At 62.0% G+C, this 24914-nt stretch overlaps 3 protein-coding genes across 3 annotated transcripts; all 3 read right to left on the bottom strand.

Moving 5' to 3' along the window:
* Window positions 1-278: 278 nt before the first annotated feature.
* BESB_018440 (CAM kinase, CDPK family) lies at window positions 279-5278 on the bottom strand (the record flags this gene model as incomplete). Its single annotated transcript, XM_029360559.1, has 6 exons — window positions 279-510; window positions 823-916; window positions 1039-1186; window positions 1415-1894; window positions 2176-2338; window positions 2562-5278. The coding sequence occupies 6 exons, from the start codon at window positions 5276-5278 to the stop codon at window positions 279-281; spliced, it is 3834 nt and encodes a 1277-aa protein (XP_029216535.1).
* Window positions 5279-10418: 5140 nt separating this feature from the next.
* BESB_018430 (isoprenylcysteine carboxyl methyltransferase (icmt) family protein) lies at window positions 10419-13324 on the bottom strand (the record flags this gene model as incomplete). The annotated part of the gene is made up of 3 exons (XM_029360558.1): window positions 10419-10503; window positions 10641-10797; window positions 11263-13324. 3 exons carry the CDS (start codon window positions 13322-13324, stop codon window positions 10419-10421), a joined length of 2304 nt encoding a protein of 767 aa, XP_029216534.1.
* Window positions 13325-18522: 5198 nt separating this feature from the next.
* On the bottom strand, window positions 18523-24592 carry BESB_018420 (uncharacterized protein; the record flags this gene model as incomplete). The annotated part of the gene is made up of 7 exons (XM_029360557.1): window positions 18523-20148; window positions 20271-20977; window positions 21321-21451; window positions 22123-22276; window positions 22458-22847; window positions 23295-23813; window positions 24007-24592. 7 exons carry the CDS (start codon window positions 24590-24592, stop codon window positions 18523-18525), a joined length of 4113 nt encoding a protein of 1370 aa, XP_029216533.1.
* Window positions 24593-24914: the final 322 nt, after the last annotated feature.

Here is a 24914-nt window from a genome sequence, read left to right as displayed (position 1 = left end):
GGCCGGGTGTCGGTTCCCTGCTGCGCACAGTCGCCGCACACGTCTCTCCGCTCTCGAACGCGTCTGCGGTCTCGCGCGTGCAAGTTTCAGGCTGGGAAGCTTCGCTCCAAGGCACCTTAGCGCCAGGTGATTCCACGGAGGACGCGGAGCTCGATCCCACGCGAGCGTGGAAGCTCATTCGGGATCCGCATGTCCCCTCGTGCCTGACCGGCAAAGGCCTCGTCTGGTCGCGATAGAGATTCCTCATATCGCACCTGCGCGCGCGCCCATTCCGCTTTCTAGGCACTCAGGAGCCCACACTCTCCGCACAGGGCGGGGGGCAGGGAAGAAGCGACGGGGCGACAAGCGCAGACCGGCGAGGTGAGGAGCTCCAGGTCCGAGCGAGGCATGGCTGCCGCCGCACTCGCAAGAGACGACAGGCAGTGCGGGTTGTTAAGGAAGCACGAGGGCAGACCCGGCGGAGTGACGCGCTGAACCCAGAGGTGGTGCGCGATCTCCTCGACGCGCATTCTGAAAACAGAAACTCACCGCACGCCACGCCGAGAGCATGCAGAGAGACGCCACTGCAGGCGACCCTTGGACGACGTGACACGTGCTGCTCGAGCTGACTCGTCCTTATGCCGTTTAACTCAGAACGAACAAACACAGAAATGATCACACCAGCTCGAGTCGGAGCACAGCGTGCACTTCAGAGAGGCGAGAGACGTGCGGCTGCTGTCGACGCCCCCCCCCCCCCTGCCTCTTCACGATTCCACAAGAAAGTCCTTTAAGAACTCGAACCAGAGCTTGCCTCCCTATGACCTCAGCTTTTTCTCTGCGTACCTGTTCTGCGGGTTCACTGCGAGCAAGCGACTGACGAGGTCTTTTGCCTCCGCAGAGACGCGCCACCACACAGGACCGCTCATGCGATAGTCTCCTGAGAATTCAGCACAAAAAGCGCTCACCGTGCGATGAGATTTTAAGCTCTCGCTGCTACTTACGGCGGCATGCATGCAGGCGACCTGGGAGACACTGCACATGCCGGAGAGCCCCGCTTACCTCTCGTGATTTGTCGGGTCAACTGCGCGTCAGTGTGCGCGTTGAAAGGCGGCGCGGCCGCGAGCATGGTGTATAGAATGACTCCGAGACTCCACGCGTCGCTGGCAAAGCCGTCATAGTAGTTGCCCATTAGAACTTCGGGCGCCAGCTGAGCAGACACTCACGCAGGCCGCAGGGGCACGGATGAAAAAAACGCAAAAAACCGCGACGACACGCAAACAAAACTGGACAGCTCTCTCTGCGTCTCCGCAGCGCGGGTCACTCTCCGCACGCAACCCGGTACGACGTCCCTTGGGGTGAAGATCTCCAACGCTTGAACACGGCCGCTGGAACTGCGGAGAGCGCCGAAGCAGAGCAGCGAGAAGGAAACACTTACGTAGTGGACAGTGCCGCACGTCGTGCCGCGGAGCTGACCCCTGGCAGAGGCGCACGCAGCGCCAAAGTCGATCAATTTCACAGTGGCGTTTCTGAGGAAGTCGCGCTGCGACTGCTTCTTCTCGCTCTGTGCCTCGGTCTTGTTGCACACCGCGCCGCACGCAGAGCACCGCGCGGAGCGGCATCGGCCCTTTGCATCCGCAGCGTCTCCATCCCCCGTCTCCGCGCCGAAGACCAGCGGCGGGAAGGCAGCGGACTTCTCGGCAGTGGACACGCTCGCGTCGCGGCGCGGAGAGCGCTTCGCACCGCACTCCACCCGCCCAGGAGCGGCGGCAGCCGCGACCGAGGAGTCTCTCTCCGCCGCGCAGGCCGCGCAGAGAGTCACCGTGTCCGACGACTGGCGCGCAAAGAGGATGTTTTCAGGTTTCAGGTCGCGGTGCACCACGTTGTGCTGGTGGCAGTGCAAGACTGCCGCGAGAATCTGCGCGCCAGACGGAGACATCACCAGACAGACATCCGCGACGTGCGAGGCGGAGCGAGAACCGAGAGAGACCGGCGCCGCGGCATTCGCTTCGCGCAGGAGCACCTGAGCTCCGCAGGACTTTACAGCGAACTCGCGCGACAACTTGAGTCGCGATCTTCTGTCTCGGGACAGCTGGGCCGCGCGCCGCCCCACACGCGGCCGTCTGAGAGGTGCGTTGCCTTCCCCGAGGAGGCAATAAAACTGGAAAATGCCCGCCCTGCAGGTGCCTCTGCGTCTACCTGGAAGAAGATAGTCCTGGCCAAATCCTCGTCGAACGGTCCCTCCTCCACGATCATGTCAAGGAGGTTCGCGCGGTCGCAGAGCTCCATGACCATGTACAACGTGTCCCGGTCTTCGTAGACGTCGCAGAGGGTCGCCACGTTCCTGTGCACGGGGAGCCGTCTGCAGACAAGAAAGAAACCGAGACGCAGGCTGCCATGGGTCGCACCCTCGCGTCCGCTTCTTTCCCTCACTCCGCGACACATCCGCGTGCCGCCAGACAGACAGCCTGAGAGATTTCTTCTCTCGGCTCTCCGCGCCGCCGTTCCTTCGGGCGCCTCTTGGCGCGGCCGCAGAGCTGTAAACTGAACCCCCATTTCCGCCGCCTCAGACTGCGAACGCGCACCTGTGCATCTCGACTTCCTTGCGGAAGTTCCACTCGTCCGCGACGGCGCCTCGCAGTTTCCTCTTGTCAATCATCTTCACGGCCAGGGGGCGCTTCGTAGCCCGGTGCTCCGCGATGATGACTTTCCCGAACTGTCCCTCGCCGAGGAGCACGTGCGCCGCTCCCTGGCGCGGCTGCGGCTCCTCCGCTGCCTTGCGGGCCGCGCCCGTCTCTTCGCTGTGCTGTTCGGCGGCGAAGGAGCCTTCCGACGCGCCCTGCGCCATCAGCAGCGAGAGAACCGTCGGCTTGGAGAACTCTGCCTGGGCGGGTCGCGCGAGCGAGGAAGCGAAAGGCTGGTCTTCGTCGGAAGAGGCCTCCTCCGGCGTCTGCGTGCTGCAGACCGACAGCGAGGTCGCCGCCTCTTCCTCGTCGCAGGCAAAGCCAGGCGCCTCCTCTTCGACCTCGACACGCTTCTCCGCGCGGCCAGCCGTCGCCTGAGGCGCCGGCGACGCCCAGCCGCGCGGCTCGGCGCAGAAGAGGTCGTAGTCATCGTGGATGTTTCGTGCGAGGTCCGGATACTCGGTATACATCTTTCGGTATCCGAGGAAGCTCCGGCGCGCGGCGATCGACGCCGCGTCCTGCGCCGCCGCGATGGCCGCCGCACGCGCAGCGGCTTGGCGCGCCACAGTCTGCGCCTGCGCGGCTGCGCGCTGAATGGCAAGCTGCGCCTGGCGGTGCGCGGCATCCACCTCCTCGGCGCCCTCGTAGTCGACCGACCAGGGGAAGAGGAGCGAGTCGGGGAGCATCAGGAAGGCGCCCTGGCTGGCGCCGGCTGGCGCGCCCGGCTGCGGCGAGGACTCCGCAAGCGGCGCGGGCGAAGAGGCCGTGGAAAAATCAGACAGCGACGGAAGCAGACAGGTCGGCAGGCGGCGCGCGACCGTCGGCACGGAGGCCACAGACCGGCACGGCGAAGGCACGCAGGCGTCGCCCTCCGCGGGCGCAGTGCAGGGACTCGCAGTCGGCGAACTCGCAGGGACAGACAGGAGACTGGACTCGGGCGACTGAGCCGACCCGCAGCGCTCGCGCCCGACTCCAGGCAGGGTCACTTTGGGCACTCCCTCAGCCTCCGGTTCGCCGCGCAAGGAGGGCGACGGCTGGCGAGAAACTGGGCGCGAGACGCGCGCCGGGATCGGCAGCTGCAGACGAAGCGGGCTCTTCGCGGGCGCGGGGTCGACTGCCTTCTCGCGCGCCTCCGCCTCTTCGCCCTGCGCGACTGCGGCGGCGGTTGCCAGCAGCGACTGCGAGACGAGCTCCAGTTCCACGCCGAGCGGCTGCTGCATGGGGTCTCCGCGAAAGGGCTTTTCGCCCTGCTCGTCCGCGAACGAGAAGCAGGGCGAGCAGTCGACGGAGAGTACGCTGTGACCGTCGGCCGGGCAGAGCAGCCCCGCGCGGACGCTCGCGGTCGAGGAGGCTTCGCTCCTTTGGCTGCTGAAATGTGGGGACGCGACGGCGGTGCTGGGACAGCTGCAACTCCAGGGGGCCGCGTTCCCGGGCGTCGCAGCAGGGAACAGAGAGGCGGGCGACGCGGTCAGGCTGTCGCGGCCGCCGCCGCACGAGCTGCACGCGGGGAGCGCCTTGCAGCCCGAGCGAAGCAGAAGCGTTGGCGTCACGCCGTCATCGAGGCGAGGCGAAGACGCAGTCGACGTGAGGCCTGAGCCGTAAGTGGAGAAGTCGCTGCAGCCGCAGCACGAGGAGAGACTCGTCTGTGATCGGCTGCTCGCCAGCGACGAGGAGGAGCACATCGTGGAGGTCTGGCTGAGCGACGCAGACATCGGCGGGTCGTCCGCAGTCAACTCGCCCTCCTGGATGTCCCCGCGCTGCTCAGTCAGTCCACGAATCGGCAGGTGCAGCTTCGCGCGGTTCAGGCCATCGCCGAGGGCAGTCTGCCTCGACTCGCTCTGCGCTTCGAGGGTCCGCTGCGCCCTCAGCGGGAGACGCCAGTCGCCGCACTCTGCGCGGCTAGCCTCCGGGGCGTCCGCCGACGGCTCGCTTCTTCTCTGCACAAGCGAGGCGCGCGGACGCGCGGAGCTCTGAGTGAGCGCAGGCGAGGCGGTGCGGTAGTCGTTTACAAGAGAAGAGAAGGGCTTCTGTCTGGGAGACAGGCGACAGGAGGAAGACGCGGACGCCAGGGGCGCGAGCGAGGTCCGGGGCGGAAGCCGCGCGGGTTTCTCCTCACACCGGGTGAAGGAGAAGCTGGGCTCGTCTTCTGCGGCAGCTGCTCGCTTGCAGCAGCTGTTGCTTCGGCTGGGGTTTCGCTGCAGAGAGTTCTGGCGCGGGGCCTTCCTCAGCGGCGTCCTGATGCCTGTCAACACCGTGCTGCAGCCCACGCAGCCGCTGGCGACGCCTTCGCATGATTGTACACTGTGGCGACCGCCGCAGTCTCCAGTCGAACCGCAGGACGGGCTCGCGGAGTACCCCGGGCTCTGCGCGGAAGGCGCGGGCGACTTGACGTAGACGCGGAAAGACTCGTCCTCTCCGCGGCTCTGCGCCACCAAGACGGAATGGCTGCGCTCCGCGTCACCTTCGCGCGGCCTCACGCGCTTGGACGCTGGAGAAAAACTGGGCAGAAAAGCAGACATGCCGTTCTTCACGAGGAGAGAAGTGGAGCTGGCGAAGGCCGCGTCAGACGCGCGGACGGCTCTCAGCGTTCCGTGGCAGGAAGCTCGAAGAGACTCCATCTTGATAATAGAGAGACGGAATTCAACGACTTGAGTTGAGAAGCGGGGAGAGACGAGATGGGGCGGGTTGAATGCTGTGTTGGGCACGGACTACGGAACCTCCGCAGATTGAACAAGAGAGCATTGAGTCGCAGCCGTAGAACTGTTCAGAAATGCGACGATGTTACAATGAGAAACCTAGAGAGAGGCGTCTGATGCAGACGATCTCCGCAGTCTTTCAACGAATACAATGCAGAAACTGAAATGACATCCCTCGGAAATGCGCTCGAAAGCTATCCTCTTGAAGTTCCCCCGAGGACATGAAGTTGAGTTGAAATGTCCCTAGTACAGAAGGCACACAAATCTGTTCAGGCCTTGCAAATAATGACACGGGCGGCGAGAATCTGCCGTCGACCCAGCGCGGAACGGCGCTCTGCGGCAGACGGTGAAAGCCTCCAACACACGGGCGAGCCTGTCGTGGCGTTTGGTCTGCTCCTGCTTCGATGCAGTCTCTCAGTCGTTGTAACCCACGGCTGAGGACGACGAAGACGCAAGAGAAGACTGCAGAAAAACGGACACGGCGACATGCCTCCGGGCGACTGCGGACTTGGGCGTCCTGAACCACCCTACGCACTTAACTTGTAGAACCCTCGCGTGGAAAATAGGAAAACTGGAGCCTCAACTGCTGCACATGCGGGTGCGTAGACGGCAGCGAGAGAGGGATGGATACATGATCACGTAGTCGGACGAAGCCAAAGCCAAAAAATTCAAATGCTGTTCAAATGGAGTTCGGGTCAGAAATCGCGGAAGACGCGGCAGCAGGCGCAACGTTTGTAACTTCCTTATGTTCTGCAGAGACTCAGCTTGCTCGATAAGGACGTCCAACAGCAGCGGTGCCTACTGGGCGCTCGCGCACCACACTGAACGATGCATGGTTCGTTTATGAGTGGAGGACAGCGACACACGGAGCGGTTCTGACTTGAGGTGATATCCCAGCCGAGGATTTCACACTCGCGCAGTCTGTAAAAAGCTCCGGCAACGCTACCAGAAAACCCAACCCGCATGCATCTCGCTACGGAAGGGAGGTACAGACAGGTATGCCACACTGCGGCAGCTCCGAAGAGGGGAAGACTACGCTGCGGCGGTGAAAAACAACTCTCAAACAATCACTTTTATCACAATTTACAGAGTCAAGACTCTGCCAACCGAGTGCCGGAGCGCTTTCGCGGCGCGCGACCACAGCCGGCAAGAGCGTAGACTCTATCTACTGCGCTGTGCAAGGATTGGAAACTTTCGTTGGCGTCGGCGGCCTGGCACTGTGAGCGGGAAGCGCGCAGCTCCTGGATCAAAGCGCTCTATCGGCAGAATAAAAAGAGGCGCGGAATCGTGCCCCTGGTTGACTTTGATTAAGGAAACGACGTTTTGGGAACGAGTGCAACGGTGGTGAGGGACGGCGTGTGCAGGCGAAAGGAAGAATGGGTTTCCCACGTGGCGGGGTGCGAGCGATAGGAACGCGTGCTCCCCGTGAAAACTGCGTCTCAGTGCTTCGTTGAGAGACACCCGAGAGCGTTTGCCGTTGTTCGCAAGCAGAAAAACAATACAGGACGCGGAGCGGAAGCAGAAGACGATGGGAAGTGCACACGGACACGGGGATGACAGCAGCAGAGGCGGCCGCGACGATCCCCAGAGGAAGAGCGACTCAGAAAGGCAGGAGCGAGTTCGCGACCACAACAGAGCTGCCACCGTTTGAAGACGCGCGCTGACCAACGTCGGTAACACAAAAAGTTCCTCTGTACAAGATGATGCGCTGCTGTTCGCCGCTCGCACCAACAAAATTGTTCCCTCTGCGTGGCACGCCAGTCTGTTTTCCGACGTCCCTAAGAACCCCCGGAACTGTCGTCTCCCCGACCGCCTGTGCGGGCTGCCCAAACTGCTGCTATCAGGGGGTGGCGCAGGTCAACAAGACAAAGGGCGCCGAGAGGCGAGTGAAGGAACGAGGCTTCTGCTGCGCGGGCGACGAGAGGGGCGCGAAAGCCCGATGCTCCGAGTTAAAAAGAGAAAGAAACAGTAGAAAATCAGGCCCCACAGATCCCGACTTCTTGCGCATGCAGCTTGATGGGACCAAAGAAACGAAACCGCTTTTCGGGTCGGTCGGTCGCGAAAGACGAACCAGCCCCCGCCGAGCGAGAAACACCACCCGTGCGCAACGGCGCTTCCCAGCAGTCCAACCGCAAGTCGGTTGCGGCGGGACGGGTGGAACGCGGGGAGAGCGGCTGCTCAGTGGGAGAGTCGCTAGCACGGAAAAACTGCGTTGCAGGGAGTGGGACGGTTTCTCGCCCTCGAAAGGAAACAGCCTATTCAGCGCCGGCAGCCGTCCCCGCACGAAAACAGCAGTCCCCGCACGAAAATAGATTTTGGAAGGCGAGCCGCCGCCGCGGCGGGCGACGACGAGTGTGTGCGAAGGGGACGATGAAGCAGCGACAGAAGCTAGCGCGGCGGGTGTTGGATCAGGCGGGATCGAGTTGAACGCTTCGGTCGCTCTCCTCGGTCGCTCTCCTCGGTCGCTCTCCTCCTCTCCCCCCAACCGGGACGCCTGCACAGCCACAGCGAGCTTCGACGAGGGGGCGGGTGTATCGGGCGTGTCTGTCGTCGCCTGCAATGCGCGATTTCCTTTTTCGCCCGAGGGCGGATGTGCGGCCTCAGCAGGGTCGACAAGGAACAGGAACGGCCAAAAAGTCCCCCTAACGTGTGTGGGGGGGATTCGCTCCTGCGCATCTCAAATGTATCGAGACGGCCTCGGCGTGACCCAAAGAGAGGCGACAGGATGTGCTGGGTGCTCTGCCTAGAAAAAGCCGAGGCAGGGGGGGGGGGATCTTGGAAAGACACGACGGGGAAGCAACAAGACCGTTCGTCACACGAATCCACCCTCCTGCGTGTGCGGTCGGGCTCGCACGTCTAAACACAAATTTCCGCGGATCGCGTCAAGGAGATTTCCAGAGTTCAAACCACGACGAGGGTCTCCGCAAAGAAACTATCGTACAGCGTGCTGCTCCGCAACACGTTTCCAGTTAAAGGTTTATCTCAACCCTCCGAGGGCCTACCCCGCCTGTCCGTATACGGACAGCCAGCCACCACAGACCAACTGACGAGGAATCGAGAAACATCAACCTGCGACAAGGGCGTGTCGACAAAAAGGAAGAGAGGAAAGATGACTCGGAGCGACGTCGATGAATGACAGAGATGGACGGAGACAACTGCCCTGCACACAACTCGACGCCGCGAGCATCGTCTCGTGTGCAGAGGGTTATTTGCACCCGTCACGCACACCCTGCCCACGATCAGGAACTGTCGCGAGCAGTGCCCTCGTAGACTGGGCCAGTCTAGAAAACGCCGCTTGTGTGTCGGCGGGTGCTTTGGATTTCAGCCTTTGCTAGAGTTTTCCGCGATCCCGCTCCTCGCGCTTCCGGGAGCCACAACACTGCTGGAATCACGGATTCAGGCAGACAGAAGTTGCCGGCAGTGAGGCCCTCTGCGGGCGTGGTAAACAACACGCACAGGAAAAATACGGAATCCTGAACGACGAATGTGGAGCACTCACAATTCACCTGTCTCTGGGAAGTCCCGCGAACCGCGCAAACAGTTTCCTGTGTCAGGGCGGCTGACTTCGCTTCTTGCTTCACAAGAGATCCTGTGCCTAGTATAAGTACTATTATAGCAAGGACGTGGTGCCGTTTCGCCCGGTGCCTAATGTCGCCGTGCTGGAGCGAACTGACATAACAGATCTTAGGCTTGATGGTGGGCGATGCGAGAGTCTGCAGAGATTTGGCTGCCAGCAGGCGCAACGCCGCTAGTCGTCAGTTAGACGTAACTGACAGATGAAACACAGGACGTGTTCATGTCTCTCTCCAGGCTCTAAAAAAAGTGACGCAAGTCAGTCTGAGCGTTCATCGGGCAGCGAGTGAAACACTAAAGTGTACGGGGAGCCGAGCGACTATGGTAGTTCACTCCTCGACAGGAAAGCTGAGTCAATCAAGTCCGAATAACCGGCAAAATAGTGTTTCTTCTCAAGCTGGAAGCTGTAAACTCTGAACTCTCCGCGTTGGTCGGCCTTCATTTCGTCATGTGAACTGCCGAAACCTCGTCCCTTGGGTCGCAGGAGGGCAGACTACGTATCGGCTCAGGACTGACAGAAACAAAACTCATTCCTTCCGAGAGTTCGTGCCAGGCTGACGGGCACTGGTGGTCGAGTTGCGCGTATCTCGCTCCTGAGTCTGAGCGCTGCGCACTCAGAATCAGGTCACGCGAACGGCCTTCTCCGCTGCATTTATTCTCTGCCTGCTTCACAGTTACCTGCTCAGTGCTTTCTCGTGAGCTGCGATGGAGGCATCCGCTGGGGTCATGCGTTCAGCATGAAGCGTTTTCTCTGTGGAAGCTGCATGCGGCGTGGGTGGCAGCCCGGCGGCTGGACGCCGACGTGAAGTCCTGCGAGCTTGCGTCGTGCTAGGTTCGCCAGCGGATGCACGATTGCCCTCGAAAGAAATGAGCTGCGGACTCTCTCACTCAGCCCCTGCTGGGCTGCCGGAGCATGCTGCGCGTTCAGTCGGCTTCGTGTGTGTTTTTCTACGTTTGAGCCACGCCCGGGCAGAGCTGAGCCGCGAAATATCTTTAGCCTGAGGAAGAGGCGTCCCTATTTTGCGTGTCTTATTTCAAGCGCCGTGAGAAAACGTTTGGGACCCTCCAGGGCAGGGTCCTGAAAGCGTCCTCCTCCCGAGCCAAGACGCGCGACAATTTTTGAAGCTGATTCAGCTAAAGACTGCCATAGCTCGTGGAAAAAAAGCGCGGAAGAGCTCCTCGACTGCCGAACGAAAGCGTCTGCAGTCCACTGCTTCAGCGCGTTCGGAGCCCCTCGTCGTCCCCAGCTGCATCCTTTCTCTCTGGATGTCTGTCAGGGTCAATATGATCGCTGACAACTCCCTCATCCCGTTGTGTCTGCACAACTCGCCTCCGTCCGAGATGCAGTCTCATGAGCAAACGCACCCCTGTCTCGTGACGCCGCAAGAACGGTGTCGCGCATTCCTCACTGAAGCATCAAGGTGCCGCTCTGCCGCACCGCCTGCGCGGCGTGGTGAACCCCTGCAGCCACCTGGCGCGTCTGCCCTGTCTAGTGTGCCTTTTTCGCGTCTGCGGCTTGACTTGTCTCCTTGCCGCTTTGCGCATGTTTTACGGCGGCCCGAAGGAAAGGGATGCTGAACAGACGCAGCACACAGACAGCAAACGCGTATCGAAAACCTCTCAACGCCTTGTCTGACGGCTACTCGCAGACAGTTTCAGCTCGCGATCAGCTCCAGCGTGAAGACTTAGGGTTGAGGGTCAATAGACGCACCCGAGCGACGGCGTGGCTTCACGGTAGGCGCAATAACCGCCAGGGAACATGCCCTCCAGCAGCTGTTCCTCGTAGAGAATCCGTTCGAAGAAAAACGCGAAGGAGGAGGCGGCAAACAGCAGCATGCACAGCACGTTGCCAAGGGCCATTTGGCTGCCTGGTCCAACACGCAGAGAGAAAACAAACCCGACACCCGCACACTCTACAGCCACGCAGGAGGGAAGCAGAGGCGCCCTCCACTTACGGGCGACTGCTGCTCCAGTAAAAGGCAGACACACGAGAACTCTGCTCACTGACTTCAGCGCTGCGCCTTCGCGCGTTCCTCAGACATGTGGACCGTGCGAGCTCTCTCTGAACGAACCCGCGGCGCGACTCCGGCGGCACACGGCACGCCGCAACGCGCCGTGCCTTGCCGGCTGCCTGCGCACTTCGCATCGAAACAAAACATCGGCTGCTGCTGCTGAGAGTACCCGCCTCCAGGGAAAAGACCCCGCGCGCGCAGGGGGAGGCGACGTCCGCGGGTGGTCTGCCCTACGCGGAGCCGCACCGCTGCGTGGGAGTTGTGCGGCCCTAACGGTAGAACGTGCACGCCTCACTCCCGCTCGTGGCCTCTGCCGCTTACCGACAGCCCAGTAAAACCAGCCAGTGTACGCAGGGTGTCTGTAGAGCCCGTAAACGCCCCGAGTGACGAGGGAGTGCGAGGGCAGCCGCGTTCGCGCAATCTGGTGCGTGAAGTTTCGACCGGCGGTGACGAAAGCAGCGAGCCGTAGCAGAAGACCGCCGACCGCCAGCAGCAGACCCGTGACACAAAAGACAGAAAGCAACGCGAACATGAAACTGCATTCCGGCGCGGAGGCGCCGGTGAACAGCCTAACTGTGTCGCGCAGGCACGCGCCGCGGGCAATGCCGGCTGACGTCGAGGCTACAGACAAAGATGGCGATGGAAGGGCGGGAACATCGAGAGGAGACGAAGACGCAGAAGGCAGCGAAAAAGGCCCTGACGACGTGCGGGAGGAGCTGCCGGCGGCCGCCGAGAAAAGCGTTTTGTTTGCAAGTCCCATCCCTCTGAGAAAAGCCGAGGACGCGCCGCGACAGACACGCGACCCGAAAGCAAGCAGCCCCCGAAGGAGGTTGATCGGCGTCTCCTCGGAGGCGGCCAACCAGGCGGCGGCCTCCGCCGCGGCGTCCCCCTTGGGAGCCCAAAGGGACCTGAGAAGATGAGGTCTGAGTCGCAGTTCAGCGACAGAGAGGAACAGCGCGACGGAGTACGCAGCCGTGTTGTTGAGGAGGAAGCAGTCGCTGCTCAGGTCTCGGCGATGGTAGAAGAATACGAAAAAGAATTCCGTGATGTGATGCGAGGCCACCAGAAAGAGGTAGAGCCCCTCCAGCTGCATCCAGAGTGGATCGCAGCCGAAAAAACTCCTCGCGCCAAAAAAACCGAAAATACAACTCAACGCGACAAGCAGGACGCCCTGCACATACACCTCGGGGACCGTAAACACCGTGCGTCCCCCAAAACGCACCACTCGCCGCACGCAGTCCCTCGTGTTTTCTTGCGCCCACTCTGCACTCCGACCCTCTTCTTTTGCCGTCCCCTCATCCAGCGCGCGCCCTCCTCCCATCTGAAAAGCAGTTGCAGCTGCGCCAGAGTCCCTCTCCGGCTCCTGCTGCGGCGCGTCTGCCCCCTGGAGCGACGCGCTCGGCGCGGACTCCCTCGCCGGGGTCGCGGCCGCCGAGCAAGCAGAGGACAGCGGTGCATTCTTCGGCGTCTGCCGCGGTGCCGGCGCAGGCACAGACGCGCGAGGACCCGCTGGGCTCCAGCTCTGGCAGGACGAGGCGGGCGAGAAGACGCTATGGCGCGGCCGCGAGGCGATCGCAAACTCGGGGGCGGAGGACTGCGGCAGCTTGGGGAGAAGTGCAGCGAGCAGGAGGCACAACCAGGAGAGATTCGCTGCGGTCGCGGAGCTAAAGGCGGACAACGATTCTAACTGTCCCCACGGAGCGCCGGAGGCCGCGGGCGGAGAGGGTCGCCTCAAGAGCGGCGAAGAATCCGAGGCGGCCTCAAAAGCAGGCTGAGCATAGGTCGGCGCACCACATAGTTTGGCGTCAACTTTTGGCTGTGCAAACGCCTTCTGCTCGCGTAGGCCTGCAGGCGACTCATCCTCATTCTCCGCGTCCGCGGGGCGGGACGCGCGGTCCCGTGGCTCCCTATCTCGTGGCGAATCCTTCTCGCCGCCGGTTTCCGCCGCCAAGCCGTCTTCCTCTGACGGCCGAGCCGAGGCAGGGGGATAGAGACGCGAATGCTGAGAGACAGCGAGCGTGTGAAGCGTCGTAGTCCACGGCAGGACATGCGGTGCGATAGGGCTCGGCTCTGCTGCAGCCCGCGACGAGAAGGGCGAGTTCGGCGGCAACGCTGCGCTCTGCAGAGGGATCAAAGGGCCCCAGACCAGGCCGGAGCCTGTTGCAGCTGCAAAGCACAGGCCCAGGAGGCAGCCGAAGACAAAACAGAACAAGGGAAAGGCAGAGAGGCACGAGGCTGGCGAAAAGCCGAGCGAGGAGAGGAGGGAGGCAGATTGAGCACCCAGAGACGAGAAGACGCGGAAAGGCTCGGTGCTTGAAAAGCTGGCGCCAGAAGACCTCTGCGGCCGAGAGCTCCCATGTGATGACGAGGAAGGTGACGCCATGGTGTAAAGGGACGGAGGAAGTCTGCATGCGCCGTGCCCCTAGCCCCGGGCAGCTGCCCTGCCGTCTGCATATCTCTTTGCAGGAGTCTGGCAAAGGCTCTCCAGAAGTGTCATTGGGGTCAGAAAAAAAACGAAGCAGGGGAGGGAGGAAGGGGGGAAGGGGAGGGAGTGAGGTAAAAGCCGAATTAGCAGATGCTCTGATCGGCTCAAAGCCTGGTACACAAGGAGGCACGAGAAGAACGGCGGCGTCCTCTCTGGCGATGCAGGACGAAAATCAGAATTACCGGAAAAAGTAGGTGATACAGGAAAGACAGGCAGGTCTCGAAAAATCGTGAATGAAAGGCAAAGGAAGCAGTTCTAATTCTGTATCTTTGGCTGCGCGCATCGGACAAGCACACATGCGTGTCTCTGTCTTTCAGGTCCTAAAACAGGCATCTAAGAAATAGAGGCAAAGCCCTGAGGAAAGCAGGGGATGGAGGGGCCTCGAAAAGAAAATCGACTAGACTTGTGAGCTTAGAACGTGTCGTTTCTCTACCGGAGTTTTTGTGTCTCGACAGCGTCTTAACCGGCAATGGCTGGGCCGCAAAGTCCCAGCGTGCATGCCAGCGTTCCGAGTATAAAAGACAAAGACGAGAAAGGAACGGCACACTGCTGCTAGCAGCCAGCTGGCACGGCATCGGACGTCGAGACGCAGCGAACAGCACTGGCGAAAGGTTCAGTTCGTTTCAACGGGACAGCTTCTCTCCCCATTTTTAGCCGAAGACTGCTTATTGATACCTCGGCCGCCTCTGCTGGTGTCAGTTATCCTGAGACGCCAGTGCTCGCATTATGGAGAACGACTCCCTCGTTTGCTGCTCGGGGCGCTTGTTTTCCAGGTTCTGACATACCCGCTGTAAAGCGCCTGCTGCCCATTGCCATCTTTGCATCTGGCCGTCGCCAGTCACCTCGTGGTCCCTTTTCCTCTTTGCCACTCACTCAGGAACCGGAAGGCACAGCGTCCAGATATGAATGCCTCTTGCGGTCGCACAGTCCTGCAGCGCTAAGAAAGCTTGTCGCATTCGCGGGGGTTCCCACCTTTGCTCGAGCGCATTCTGAGCTCACCGCGCACACTGTCCCGTCGCCAGCTTTGGTGAATGCGAGCACGAAGAGCAGCAATAGCCAGCCACGACACTGAACCACCGAGCGTCCGTTGCAGGAGCTCACCTTCAGCATGTCTTGCAAACCAATTCTAAACAGAGTTCATCTGGCACCGTCTAGCATCCGGTTGCAACCCCCGTGACAAAGACCACGGTTTTCTGCTTACCGTTCTGTATTCATCACGCTCTAACATCTTCACCAACCTCACGTTTTGATAGCTCTGCTGTTATAATGCGGGTTCTGTTTCCGGCTTCCTTGTTTTTGAATCTTGTGGCACTCATTTGCGTCTTGAGTGGACCTATACTCTTCGAGGTAGCCGATGCCGTTTCGTTGTTCAAGCGCAAGAAATCGAGCGGCTTCGGTGATGGCAGCGCGGGAGAAGGCAGCGAGGAGACTCGAGGAAAGCAAACGCGCTATTTGAAACGCCTGCGAGGAAGGTTCAAGAAGAGGGACCAACAGAAGAAACACACAGGGGACACCCAGCCCGCAGGCCCCAGAGACCCGAGAAAAAACCCGCGAACCATTGAAGAAGTGTTCGGATGGTGAAAGACGCAAATGCCGTCACTCCTGTAAGCGTTGGAGTGCGCACTCGCAGGAGGTCTTGGCATGGAAACCAGAAAAAGAGAGGAGAAAAACGTACGTGGTGTCTACCAAAAATCGTTATGCGTGTCTAAGGAGTTGCTAGCTTCATAAGCGTGTTCGTTTGTCACCCTGTCCAAATACTGCCTCTACTATAGCCTCGAACCCCAGTGACATGCTTGTTAGAGTAGTGCAACGCGGTAGGGGAAACGATTTTCAAGCTCCGGAATGTTCGCAGAGGGCTGGTGAGAGTGACACATCTGGACGATCTCTTTGCCGGCGGAGACTAGGCTCTTCTCAACAGGGAAATGAGGAGATTGGAGGTCATCTAGGCCAGCGCACAGTCCTCGTGCTTCGGTTCGTAGGAATGCACATGGCCATGCAGGGTGCTTTAGCCTTTCCACCGCCAGGGATTTGCAGTCGAAAACGTGGTGCTTCATGCAGCAATCACTCCTAGAGAGGAACAGTCAGCAGTAACGAGTAGTTCATCACCGAGTTGAGACCCGAACCAATCGTTCAGGCATTCCGCGAGCGCTGCGTGGAGGATGCGGTCCCCACCTCGGTTTAGCAGCTTCTTCGCGAGTTTGTCCGGTGCGTCCGGACGCTTCTTTTCGTTTCCTCACAGATCGCGTCCCATACCTACCGTGAATCCGTGCTGAAGGATTGAGGGGAGTTATCGTTTTGCGCATCGCGTTCCTGGAGCTCAATCGAAAAGACACGACCGTGCCTTGCCGTCGTGCAGGCCGCGAGGGATTACACGCATATTCCGGGGGAGGCCGCTTCGTATCTCGCAGAGTGCGGCCTTTTTCAGAAAGCGCAGCCTCTGACTCGCACGCAGTGCACTGTCTTCGACACTCTTTCCGTGTTGTGCTCTCCGCGCAACTATAAGACTTCTCGTTCCCTATTCCGATAGCTCGCTGTCGGCGTCGAGTCCGCCAAGCAGCGCGAGCGCAGACCGCGCCCCTCCCGCCGTCGAGCGGTCGACAACACGGCCATCTCGTCGGCGAGGACACGCGGGGAGGCAAGCAATCCAGAGGACCTTCATCCCAAAACAATTTATTTTGAGTGGTTGCTTCCGAATGGTTTTTCAGTCCACGCGTCCTTTTTGTTGTTAAGGGCTGCACTTTGTCTGGGCGACTCGCTTCTAGCCGTCTCTGCCTTCTGTGCAGTTCCATTGTCCGGGGCCTCGCGGCTGCGGACGACACAGCGAAGACACCGATTCGATTGCTTTTGTCATTTGCCGGGTGACCCGTGACTCCTGGGTGGTCTGTCGCCGCAGAATGAAGGTCGTGCGGGTGTTCCTGCTCTATCTGAGCATTTTTTTCATCTCGCGCTTCTTTGATGAAGCTACACATATCGAGCAAGCGGACGCGCTTACGTTGTTGGAGCGCGAAAGGGCAAGCGGTGACAGCCCAGGCGATGGACCCCCCCAAGTAAACGAAGGAAGCGCTTGCCGGGGAGGCTTTTGTCACCACTACTGCGACTACGCCGATGGTGGAGGCGCCGCCGAACCAACATTCGCCGAAGGCGTGGGATCCGCCGAAAAGGTTTTACCGCCAAACCGGTTAATCCTCCTCAACAGGCACCCCAAGAGTCGCCAACTCTCGAGAGCGTTTTCGGAATGGATGCTTCGAGGTCGTAGTGATGGAACGCCGGATACGTTGCGCGTGTGGATCGAGCAAGAGGTGTGTAAGAAGTGGAATCCACATCCGTGAACCGTCCCAAGGCACGACAGTGTCGGCTGTCGCTACGGTTGTGATGAAATGTCCTCTCTCCGGAGTCGACCTTGGACACAGCGTTTCAATGAGCATGATATCTTGAGACTAGTCACAGTGAAATGAGGCGAACTGCCAGTTTTAAGCAGACCACAAATGGCCCGCGTGCTAGACGCGCGCAGCTTCGCGAATTTCGCGCAGTAAAATGCCCCGTCGAGCGCTACCGAAAACACAGGCTGCCGGAGTGGATGAAGTGCTGCACGTGGCGCGTTCCTGGAGGTGACTGCCTTATGGTGTAGCTGCGCTTCGCGGAGCAAATGCATGTCTCGAACGGCGATACACTACACTTGTTGATTGCCTGAACATGGAATTCGCATGATGTGTGCGTGCGCCAAAGGTAGCGTAAGCAGATAGTCATCCACGCTGCGCCTCGCACGACTAAATGTATTCAGCCATCCGTCTTCCAAATGGAGATGCATTTGGCACTCTCGATCAGCGTAGCTTGAACCTAAAATAGCGCCCTGGAGTTTGGCTTCGCACGTCAAACACACAATTGACATTTTCTGCCGCCAGTCTATTCTCGCAGGTGCTTTGCTCAACCGGGAGCTTGACTGCAGCTGCTGTGATCGTACATATGAGCCGCGATCCAGCACTGCATTACGCAAATCGAGCAGACGCCCTGGGCCCCAATACAGAAAGGAGTGCCTCATACAACCTCACTTTCAGACAGTAGTGAACGCGACCCTCGCAGGGTTGCTACGCGTCTGGCACGCAAATCAGTAGTTCGTTCTCTTTCCGCAAGCGCGCTTCTCAAGGCATGCAGACAAAGAATCCGAACAGGGAGTAGTGCTAGAAAGTTGTTGCTGTGACCGATGCGCACATCCTGGAGGAAACCACCAGAGTACCTCGTCCACTACAATACAGCAAACGCATACGTCTCGCTATCAGCAAGCTGCATGTCTCCGTGAGACTCTTCCGCATTGTCTACAGCTCAGCTCGCTCGGCAGAGACAAGATGTGGCAGAAGACGCCATAGCCGAATCAGGGAAAGGAGAAATTAGCAGGGTTTCGCTATGGGCTACTTTGTCACGCGCGCACCTCTGTCTCCCCCTTTTTCTTGAGAATCTCCGCGAAGCTATACCACTCATTCCCTGTTCACGTGTTCACAAGGCTGTGAGTAAACAGTCCTCTAGAATAACGTTCCTCCATCTGCTCAGCAGAAAAACCTTGGCTCTGGCGCCCAAGAGGGCGTGAAACACCTCAATACGACACTTCTCCATCGGATATGACAGGATGTGCACTCTGTCGCCCTACCAGCGACAGATACGCAAATACATAAAAAAGATATACATCAAAAGCTAGGCACGTACTGACAGGTGCGTCTTCTAGTTTCTGGCGCCCTCATCACCCGAGCAAAGCATCCACAACCGGACAGAAGCGCTGTCATCGACTCGCGAATGAATGTTAAGCTCCTTGATGTTCATGGCGTTTGACTACCCGCCACACAAAACAGCTCAGCAGCGAACTACCCCGCGCCCCCCCCCCCTCCACCCGCTCCCCATACAAACAGAGAGACGAAGTCGAGCCCCTCGTGGCTTCTGGTGTGTGCCTGCCTCGCCGAGTGCCTTCGTTCGCCGCGTTTCCCTTGACACATTCGCGTGATGCCGCCGCCGCGCCCTTCTTTGCACTTTCTCCCAGATCGCTTGAAGCAATCTCGAGATGCAAGAGAATGACGACGCGAGAGCCGCTGCTGGCCCTGGGCTTCTGTTCAGGGCTCTCGCGCGGGAGCACGCTGCGTTGGAGCCCCGAGCACGAGAAGCGGAGACGACGGAAAGGACGCCGAGCCAAGCGCGGGTGCAGACATCGCCGGCGCCTGAGCGGGGTAGGCCGCACGGAGACCGGACCCCTCCGTAGTGTCCGCGCCCGCGCAGGCGCCACGGACTTCCGCACGCCCGTTAGGCCACGACTCGGGCAGCGGCGTCATGGCGCCTCCTCCGCCTCCACCGTTGTTTCCCCCTGCAACGAAGGGGCGGTGCGAGCTCCCCCCGAAGGAGGGCGTAGCGTCTCTTGCTCGCGGGGGGCCTTCGTGGCTCTCGACTCTCCTTGGTCGCATGGGAAGCGGAGACGGCGGCGCCGTGGAGCCAGTCAGCTCCAGAGACGCGTGCGACGCCGGGGGCACGTGCGGCGACGGCGCAGAAAAAAATGGTGCGGAGGTGCCTCCTGAGGAGGGCGAAGCCTGCAAAGGCACACCCGCAAGAGGCTGCGGAGCGGAGGCCTGCACCTGCGACGGCGCCTGCAGCGCTGTCCCTCCCGCCGGAGGGGTCCGGCGCTGCAAGTCGTTGCGCTTGCAGAAGCCAGCCTTCGCACCGACTACAGTCGAAAGCGACGCAGAAGGCGAGGAGTGAACCTCTGGCGCAGCCCCTGGAAGGGTACACGATGACTGCGGAAGGTACGCAGCCGACGCCTGCGAGGCTGGAGGCGAGGCGAAAGCCGTCTGGGAGGGGAACGACGAGGCATGCGCCGCCGCAGGCACGTGCGACCGGGGCTGTCCGCCTCCTGGCTGGGGCTGGAAGGGCGACGCCCCCCCAGCGGGAGCGTGAACAGCAGCGGAATAAGGCTGCGAAGTCAAGGCGACAGGAGACTGACCAGCCTGATAGGACTCTGGCCGCGCCGTGGAGGCGGGAGCAGACGACCCGCCCGCGAGCGTGGGAGAAGGCCCGCACTGAGGAGTTGCCGCCCCTGGCAGAGGCGCCGCAAACTGGGGACTTGAACTGCATCCACTCATCTCCGAGCCCGCTGCTGCGGGAGCGCGGCCCCTGTCCGCGGCTGAACCTGCGGAGCCACAGTCCGCCGGCCGTGTCTCTCGCGCTCCGGTCGCTTCAGCGCCGGCGCCTTGGCGACTGAGCGGAGACGTCGTCGCCTGTTGAGAAGAAACTCGCGCTGCCTGCGGAGGGTCTGGCGCGTGAGCGACCCCTTGCTGCAGCTGAGACGCCTGCGTCGAGGAATGCGGCTGCGCGGAGACGGCGTGCAATTTGCCTTGGGGAGTCAACGAGACTTCAGTCTCTCTCGCTGGTGAGCCGCCCTCTGCGCGACCGCTCGGCAGAGCCGCTGCCGCGCCCGCTTCTTTGATCTGAAGCGAAGAAGCCTGGAGAGGCGCAGAGGTTCCTGGCGCGAGATGTGCAGGCACCAGTTCGGCGTTGGCTTGCCCCGGGCTCGCAGCAGGCATCAACCGCTGAAGCGTCTGCGCAAAGGCGCGCTTGCGCTGCTGCAGCTGGAGAAGCCGCTGCTGCGGCGAGCTGAGCACTTGCTCAATCAGACGGTTGAAGTGCTGGCGGACTGCAGCATGCAGCAGGTGGTCCTCCTTGTTTTCTCTGGCGCGAACGCCGCCCGCGTCCTGCGAAAAAACCGCACTGTTGCCCGCAGACGAGCCCGCGCAGCCGCGTCCCCCAGGCACATTCACGGCACCGAGAGGCCCGCCCCCCGTGGCCGCCGCTCCTGAGGCTCCGCCGTGCCCACCGCCCTCAGACTCCAACGGCGCGACAGTCGAGCCTGCTTCGCGTTTCTGCAGGCCCCGCCCCGCTTCCGACGCGCTCTCGCAGACTGACGAAGCAAATGCGCCGTCTGCCGCCTTCTCCTCGTGCTCCTCCTTTCCCGCGAGGAGGTGCGGACCTGCGGCTGCTGCAGCCACCTCGTCCCTCGCCGAAGCGCCTGTGGCTGCTGGCCGCTGGCCGTTCTCACGCGGCGGCGGCGGCCCGAACGCCGAAACGCCGGCGGGCAGCGCCTGCCGCGAGCCTCCTCCCCCCCGGGGCGCTCGGCGCCGTCGCCCCCCGCGCCGGCCTGTGAGGCGTGCGCCGGTGACGACGGGAGGGCCGCGCCTGCGGGCCGCAGGGCTCCGGAGGCCAGGAGCGGCGCGGACAGCAAGCGGCCTCCGCCGAGGTGCGCCGCGCGGACCCGCAGCCGCGCCGGGGGCTCGGGCTTCGGATGCAGCTGCGGGTTCCGCAGGTGCGCGTGCTTTTGGACCAGTCCGTGGAGGGACGAGAGAGCCAGCCGCGCAGCCGGAGCGCACGCCGGCAGCGCCGCCGCCTCGCCGTCCGCGTGCACAGAAGGCAGACTCGTCGCCAGCGTCGCCGCAGCCTGCACGTGGCCTTCGCCGACGCCCAGGAGGTAGTTGTTGTCCACGGAGAGTTTCGAGTTGTACGCCGGGAAGTCAGCCGTGTCCACGCCTGCACGGCGAGAGGGGGCACCACGAAGAGCAGAAACACAGAACTAGAGAACTGCCAAAAGGAGGAGAAGGAAGGAGCGACCCAGTCCCCTGGCGCGGAAGAAGACAGCTCAGCGGCGCCTCAACGCAAACGGGACGCGCAGACGCGCCGCGGCCAACACGGAGGCCGTGAGCGCCGCGCTGAGGTGAACAGCCCCCCCTCCTCCTGTTTCCCTTCGTTCCCCCCCCCCCCCCCCCCCCCCGCCGCCGCAGCGAACAGTGCACAGGGCTCTCCTGTCCATTGCCAAAAGACGCACTGTGGACCCAGCCCGCCGCGCGGGCCGACAATTGCCGAGAGCGCCTACCGAAAATCCGGAGGTCGTTGAGCGGGGCCCGCAGCGCCTCCTGCTGAGCAAATCTCTGCAGTTCCCGGCGCGTGTCGGGGAAGAAGCTGTCTAGACGCGCCAGCGTGTCTTCGCCGAGAAACGTTTGCAGGCTGCACGCGCAGACACAGGGACACGACCCGCGCTGTGTCTCTGCGCCCGCGCCCGCCACGGTCTCGCCCTTCCGAAGGCCCCACGAGCTCGTCTGAAGCGGCGGCAACGTGGCGCCCGCGGGACACGCCGCGAGACGCCGAAAGCGCCCCGCAGTCTGCCGTGCTTGCGGACACCTGGCGCGCACACTACCTGCAAAACTGAACGTGGGAGAGAACTTCGCCCGCCAAGTGGTTCACGCAGTCGAAAGACGCACAACCAACTGCACACGAGTTGAACGGCCTTCTCTGTCTCGAGGTATCACGGCAGCGCGTGACCCGGGCCACCCCTGCTGCACTGCGCGAAACGCACTGGAGGACGCGAGTCACGCCAGAAAGAGAGACATTCGCGGCTTCCACCTCTTGCACACGTACAACAACATTCAGTAACTGTATATACGCGCAAAACGACGCGCGTCTCCTTGCTCTCGTGTCTCTTGTCAGGTTCGCCCTTTTCGGCGTCCCTAGGCACGGAGGTGCACACATCGAGCCGGCCGTCTGTGAGCGCATACGAGCCCGCGCGATGAGGGCGTCGCTTGCGCAGAGGTTCAGTCCATCATCTCTCCGCGAGATAAACTGAGCCGCCGCCCCGGCGGAGGGATTCGAACGCGGGACTTGGCCATCGGCGCTCTCACCTCTTGTGGTACAGCGGCTGCGCAGTCTTCTGCTGCGAACCGGACGCTCCGGCCGCAGGCGCGGCGTACTCCACAGGCCCCAGCGTCTGCGTCCAGGCCGGCGAGGGCGAGCCGGGGAGATTCGGCACCATCACCGAGGCCCAGAAGAAGGGATCTGCGAGGCAAGGGAGAGGAGAGACGCGCGGCCTGCGGGCTCGATGAAGCAACGAAGACAGATTGCCCACGAGAGCGGCGCGCGCCGCGGACCCTCCTCAACAGGCGAGCGGTGTGCCGCACGATCTTTCCATCCCCCCTCTCGGCTGCCTTCTCGCTCGGCCTCGTGTTCCCTGACTCACCCTTCTTGCGGGCCGCAGACACGGCCGCGGGCGCGAGGCCCGTTTCCCGCGAGAGACTGGCGTCTCCCGCGTCGAGCGGTTTCTTGCCCTTCTGAGTCTCCTTCGCTTTCGCCTTGGAAGCTGCTGCGGCCGCGCCTTCCTCCACCCCAGCAGGCCCGCAGGCGCCGAGCGCCGCAGCCCCCGCCCCTTCCGGCGCCCCCCCACCGTCGGGTGCCATGCCCGCGCCTCCCTCTCGCTGGCTTCGCAGCTCGTCGAGCCTCGCCGCCGCCGCGGGATCGGCCGCCATGCGGAGGAGACAAAGCAGCTCTTCACCTGTGGACTGCCGCAGAAGACCCCGCGCTGCGCCGTGCGGAGACGCCGCCCAGGCCTCGGGGCCTGCGGCGCGCGGGCCTGATCGAGAGAGACCACGCGGAAGAGGACGCCACACGCACGCAGACATTTTTAGACAGGGAGACCGACCGCCGCGGGGCGACCGGCAGGGACGCACCCCACAGACTCGCTACTCCGCGCTGCGAGAGGCCTCAAAAATTCAACTGTCGATTACCTAGGCCTCACCCCCGCGGCTGCAAGGGGTCTCGCCTTTGGCGTGACGCGAATCGCTGGCCGCCAGCACATCCGCCCCGCCTCTCTTTTCTCGTCACAACGCGTGCGACGGAGGGGCGCAGAAGACAGCGCTGCAAGCACAGGGACGCGCTGGCAGCTCCCGCCTACGCTGGCGATTCCCATGTCTCGCTGAGAATGACCACCCGACTCGCGCTGAGCATCGCCGCTTCCTAATTACTCGCCACTTGGCTTCGTCCTCAGCTCTCTCTACGAGGCGGGTGCGAGTGCGCTTACCTTCCTGCACGCGGAGGCCTGAGGTCCCCTTTGCGCCACTGCTGGACGCTCCGACCGCAGCCGCGTCCCCACTGTCTCCGGCGCCGGGAGACGCGCCTCCGGCGCCTGGGGTTCCAGCGGCCCGCGCGCCGGCCCCGGGGGCGGCGGCGCCCGCCAGCTCGCCAAGGCCACCGGCAGTTCTGTCACTTGCAGGGGCGAGGCCCGCGCCAGGCTGCGAACGGCCGAGCGTTCCAAGCAGTCCCGCAGCCCGCTGCGACGCAGCGCCGCCTGGGGCGGGCGAGGCAGACGTGGAGGCCGCGCCGGGGCCTGTCAAGCCCGAGGGACGGTGCGCGGTGAGAGCGGCCTCGTCCGCCGCGTCGGCCGCCGCCGCAGCGGCGAACTTGACCTTGACACGCTCGCGGAGCTTGTGCCAGCAGGTCTCCACGAGAGACGCAACTCTGCAATACGGCGTGTCTGGCTGGTTGTATAGACGGCAGTTGCTGATGATGAGTTCGACATCCGCGTCAAACGCATCCAGAGCTGCATGCAAACAGAAGCCAGACACAGCGACAGGCTGTCTGAAGGGCCCTTCCCGGGGCAAACCGGTTTGAGGCGTTCAGCAGCTTCGACTGGATGAGGACGCCGAAACACTCGCGAAAAAGAGGCAAGAAAACGTCTCAGGACCACTGACGCAGCGGCACACCACTTCTGCGCTCTTCATCTGTGTCCTTACTTCTGTACTCTCTGTCGCGTATCTTTTGTTTCATTTTCTCAAAGAACATGGGTTGCTTGATGACGACGTAGTAGTCGGGAACGAGCGCTTTGTCGACCGCGGAGGCAAAGATCAGTTTTTTGTCTTTTTTCTGCAGGCGATTCAAGGCGTCTGTGAGGACTTGCCCGACTCTGTAGGGGACACATGCCCCCGAGGCAGCCGGCTCAGGCTGCGACCCATGAAGCGCGGTGCTGTGTTGCAGGATGGCAGCCGTGGAGGCGCGGGTCGACCTCGTCGCAGGCACGCTTTGCAGCGTCGAGCGCCGAGTTTTCGCGGCGCCGAAAGGAAGCCCAGGAGGCACAAGTCCGCCAGCCGGCCGAGGGCGTTTGTGCGACCCCAAGCCTCCATTCGCCCGCGCCGCAGCGACAGCGGCTCGGGCTGCAGCCGTGCGGCTTCGCGAGGCAGCTGCGGCCGCACTTGCCCGCGCGGCGCCACCGGCTCCTCCCCTAGGCGGCGCCATGGAGTGAAACGACGCAGGTGAGGCAAACGTAAAGCCGGCAGTGCTCCCTGGCGGAGGAAAAAGAGGAATGCTGGGCGGCGCGCTCATCGTGTGGAAGAGAGACGGCAACACACGAACTGGGCTAAACAAGGCGGGGGGTGGGAGAGAAGCAGCGAGGCCGGCAGTCTATGCACGCGACAGCAGTCGAAGGGCCTGGCAACATCTCGCTTGAGAGGGGAGAGAGACGCACGAGGCTGGCGCAGCAGCTGAGCGGAGAAAAAAAGTGAAAGGCCGTTCAAGCTCGCAACGCGTACTAGCGGATGGACTGGAGACGAAGAAAAAGACGGACTGGAGACGAAGAAAAAGTGTTTCACACGAGCAAAGAACCCGTGGACCCTCCTCCTACCCTACAGTCCCTCATGCAGTCCTA

The sequence above is a fragment of the Besnoitia besnoiti genome, chromosome X, assembly GCF_002563875.1.
Source record: "Besnoitia besnoiti strain Bb-Ger1 chromosome X, whole genome shotgun sequence".
NCBI lineage: Eukaryota > Apicomplexa > Conoidasida > Eucoccidiorida > Sarcocystidae > Besnoitia > Besnoitia besnoiti.
This window is presented reverse-complemented; position numbering and strand designations above follow the sequence as displayed.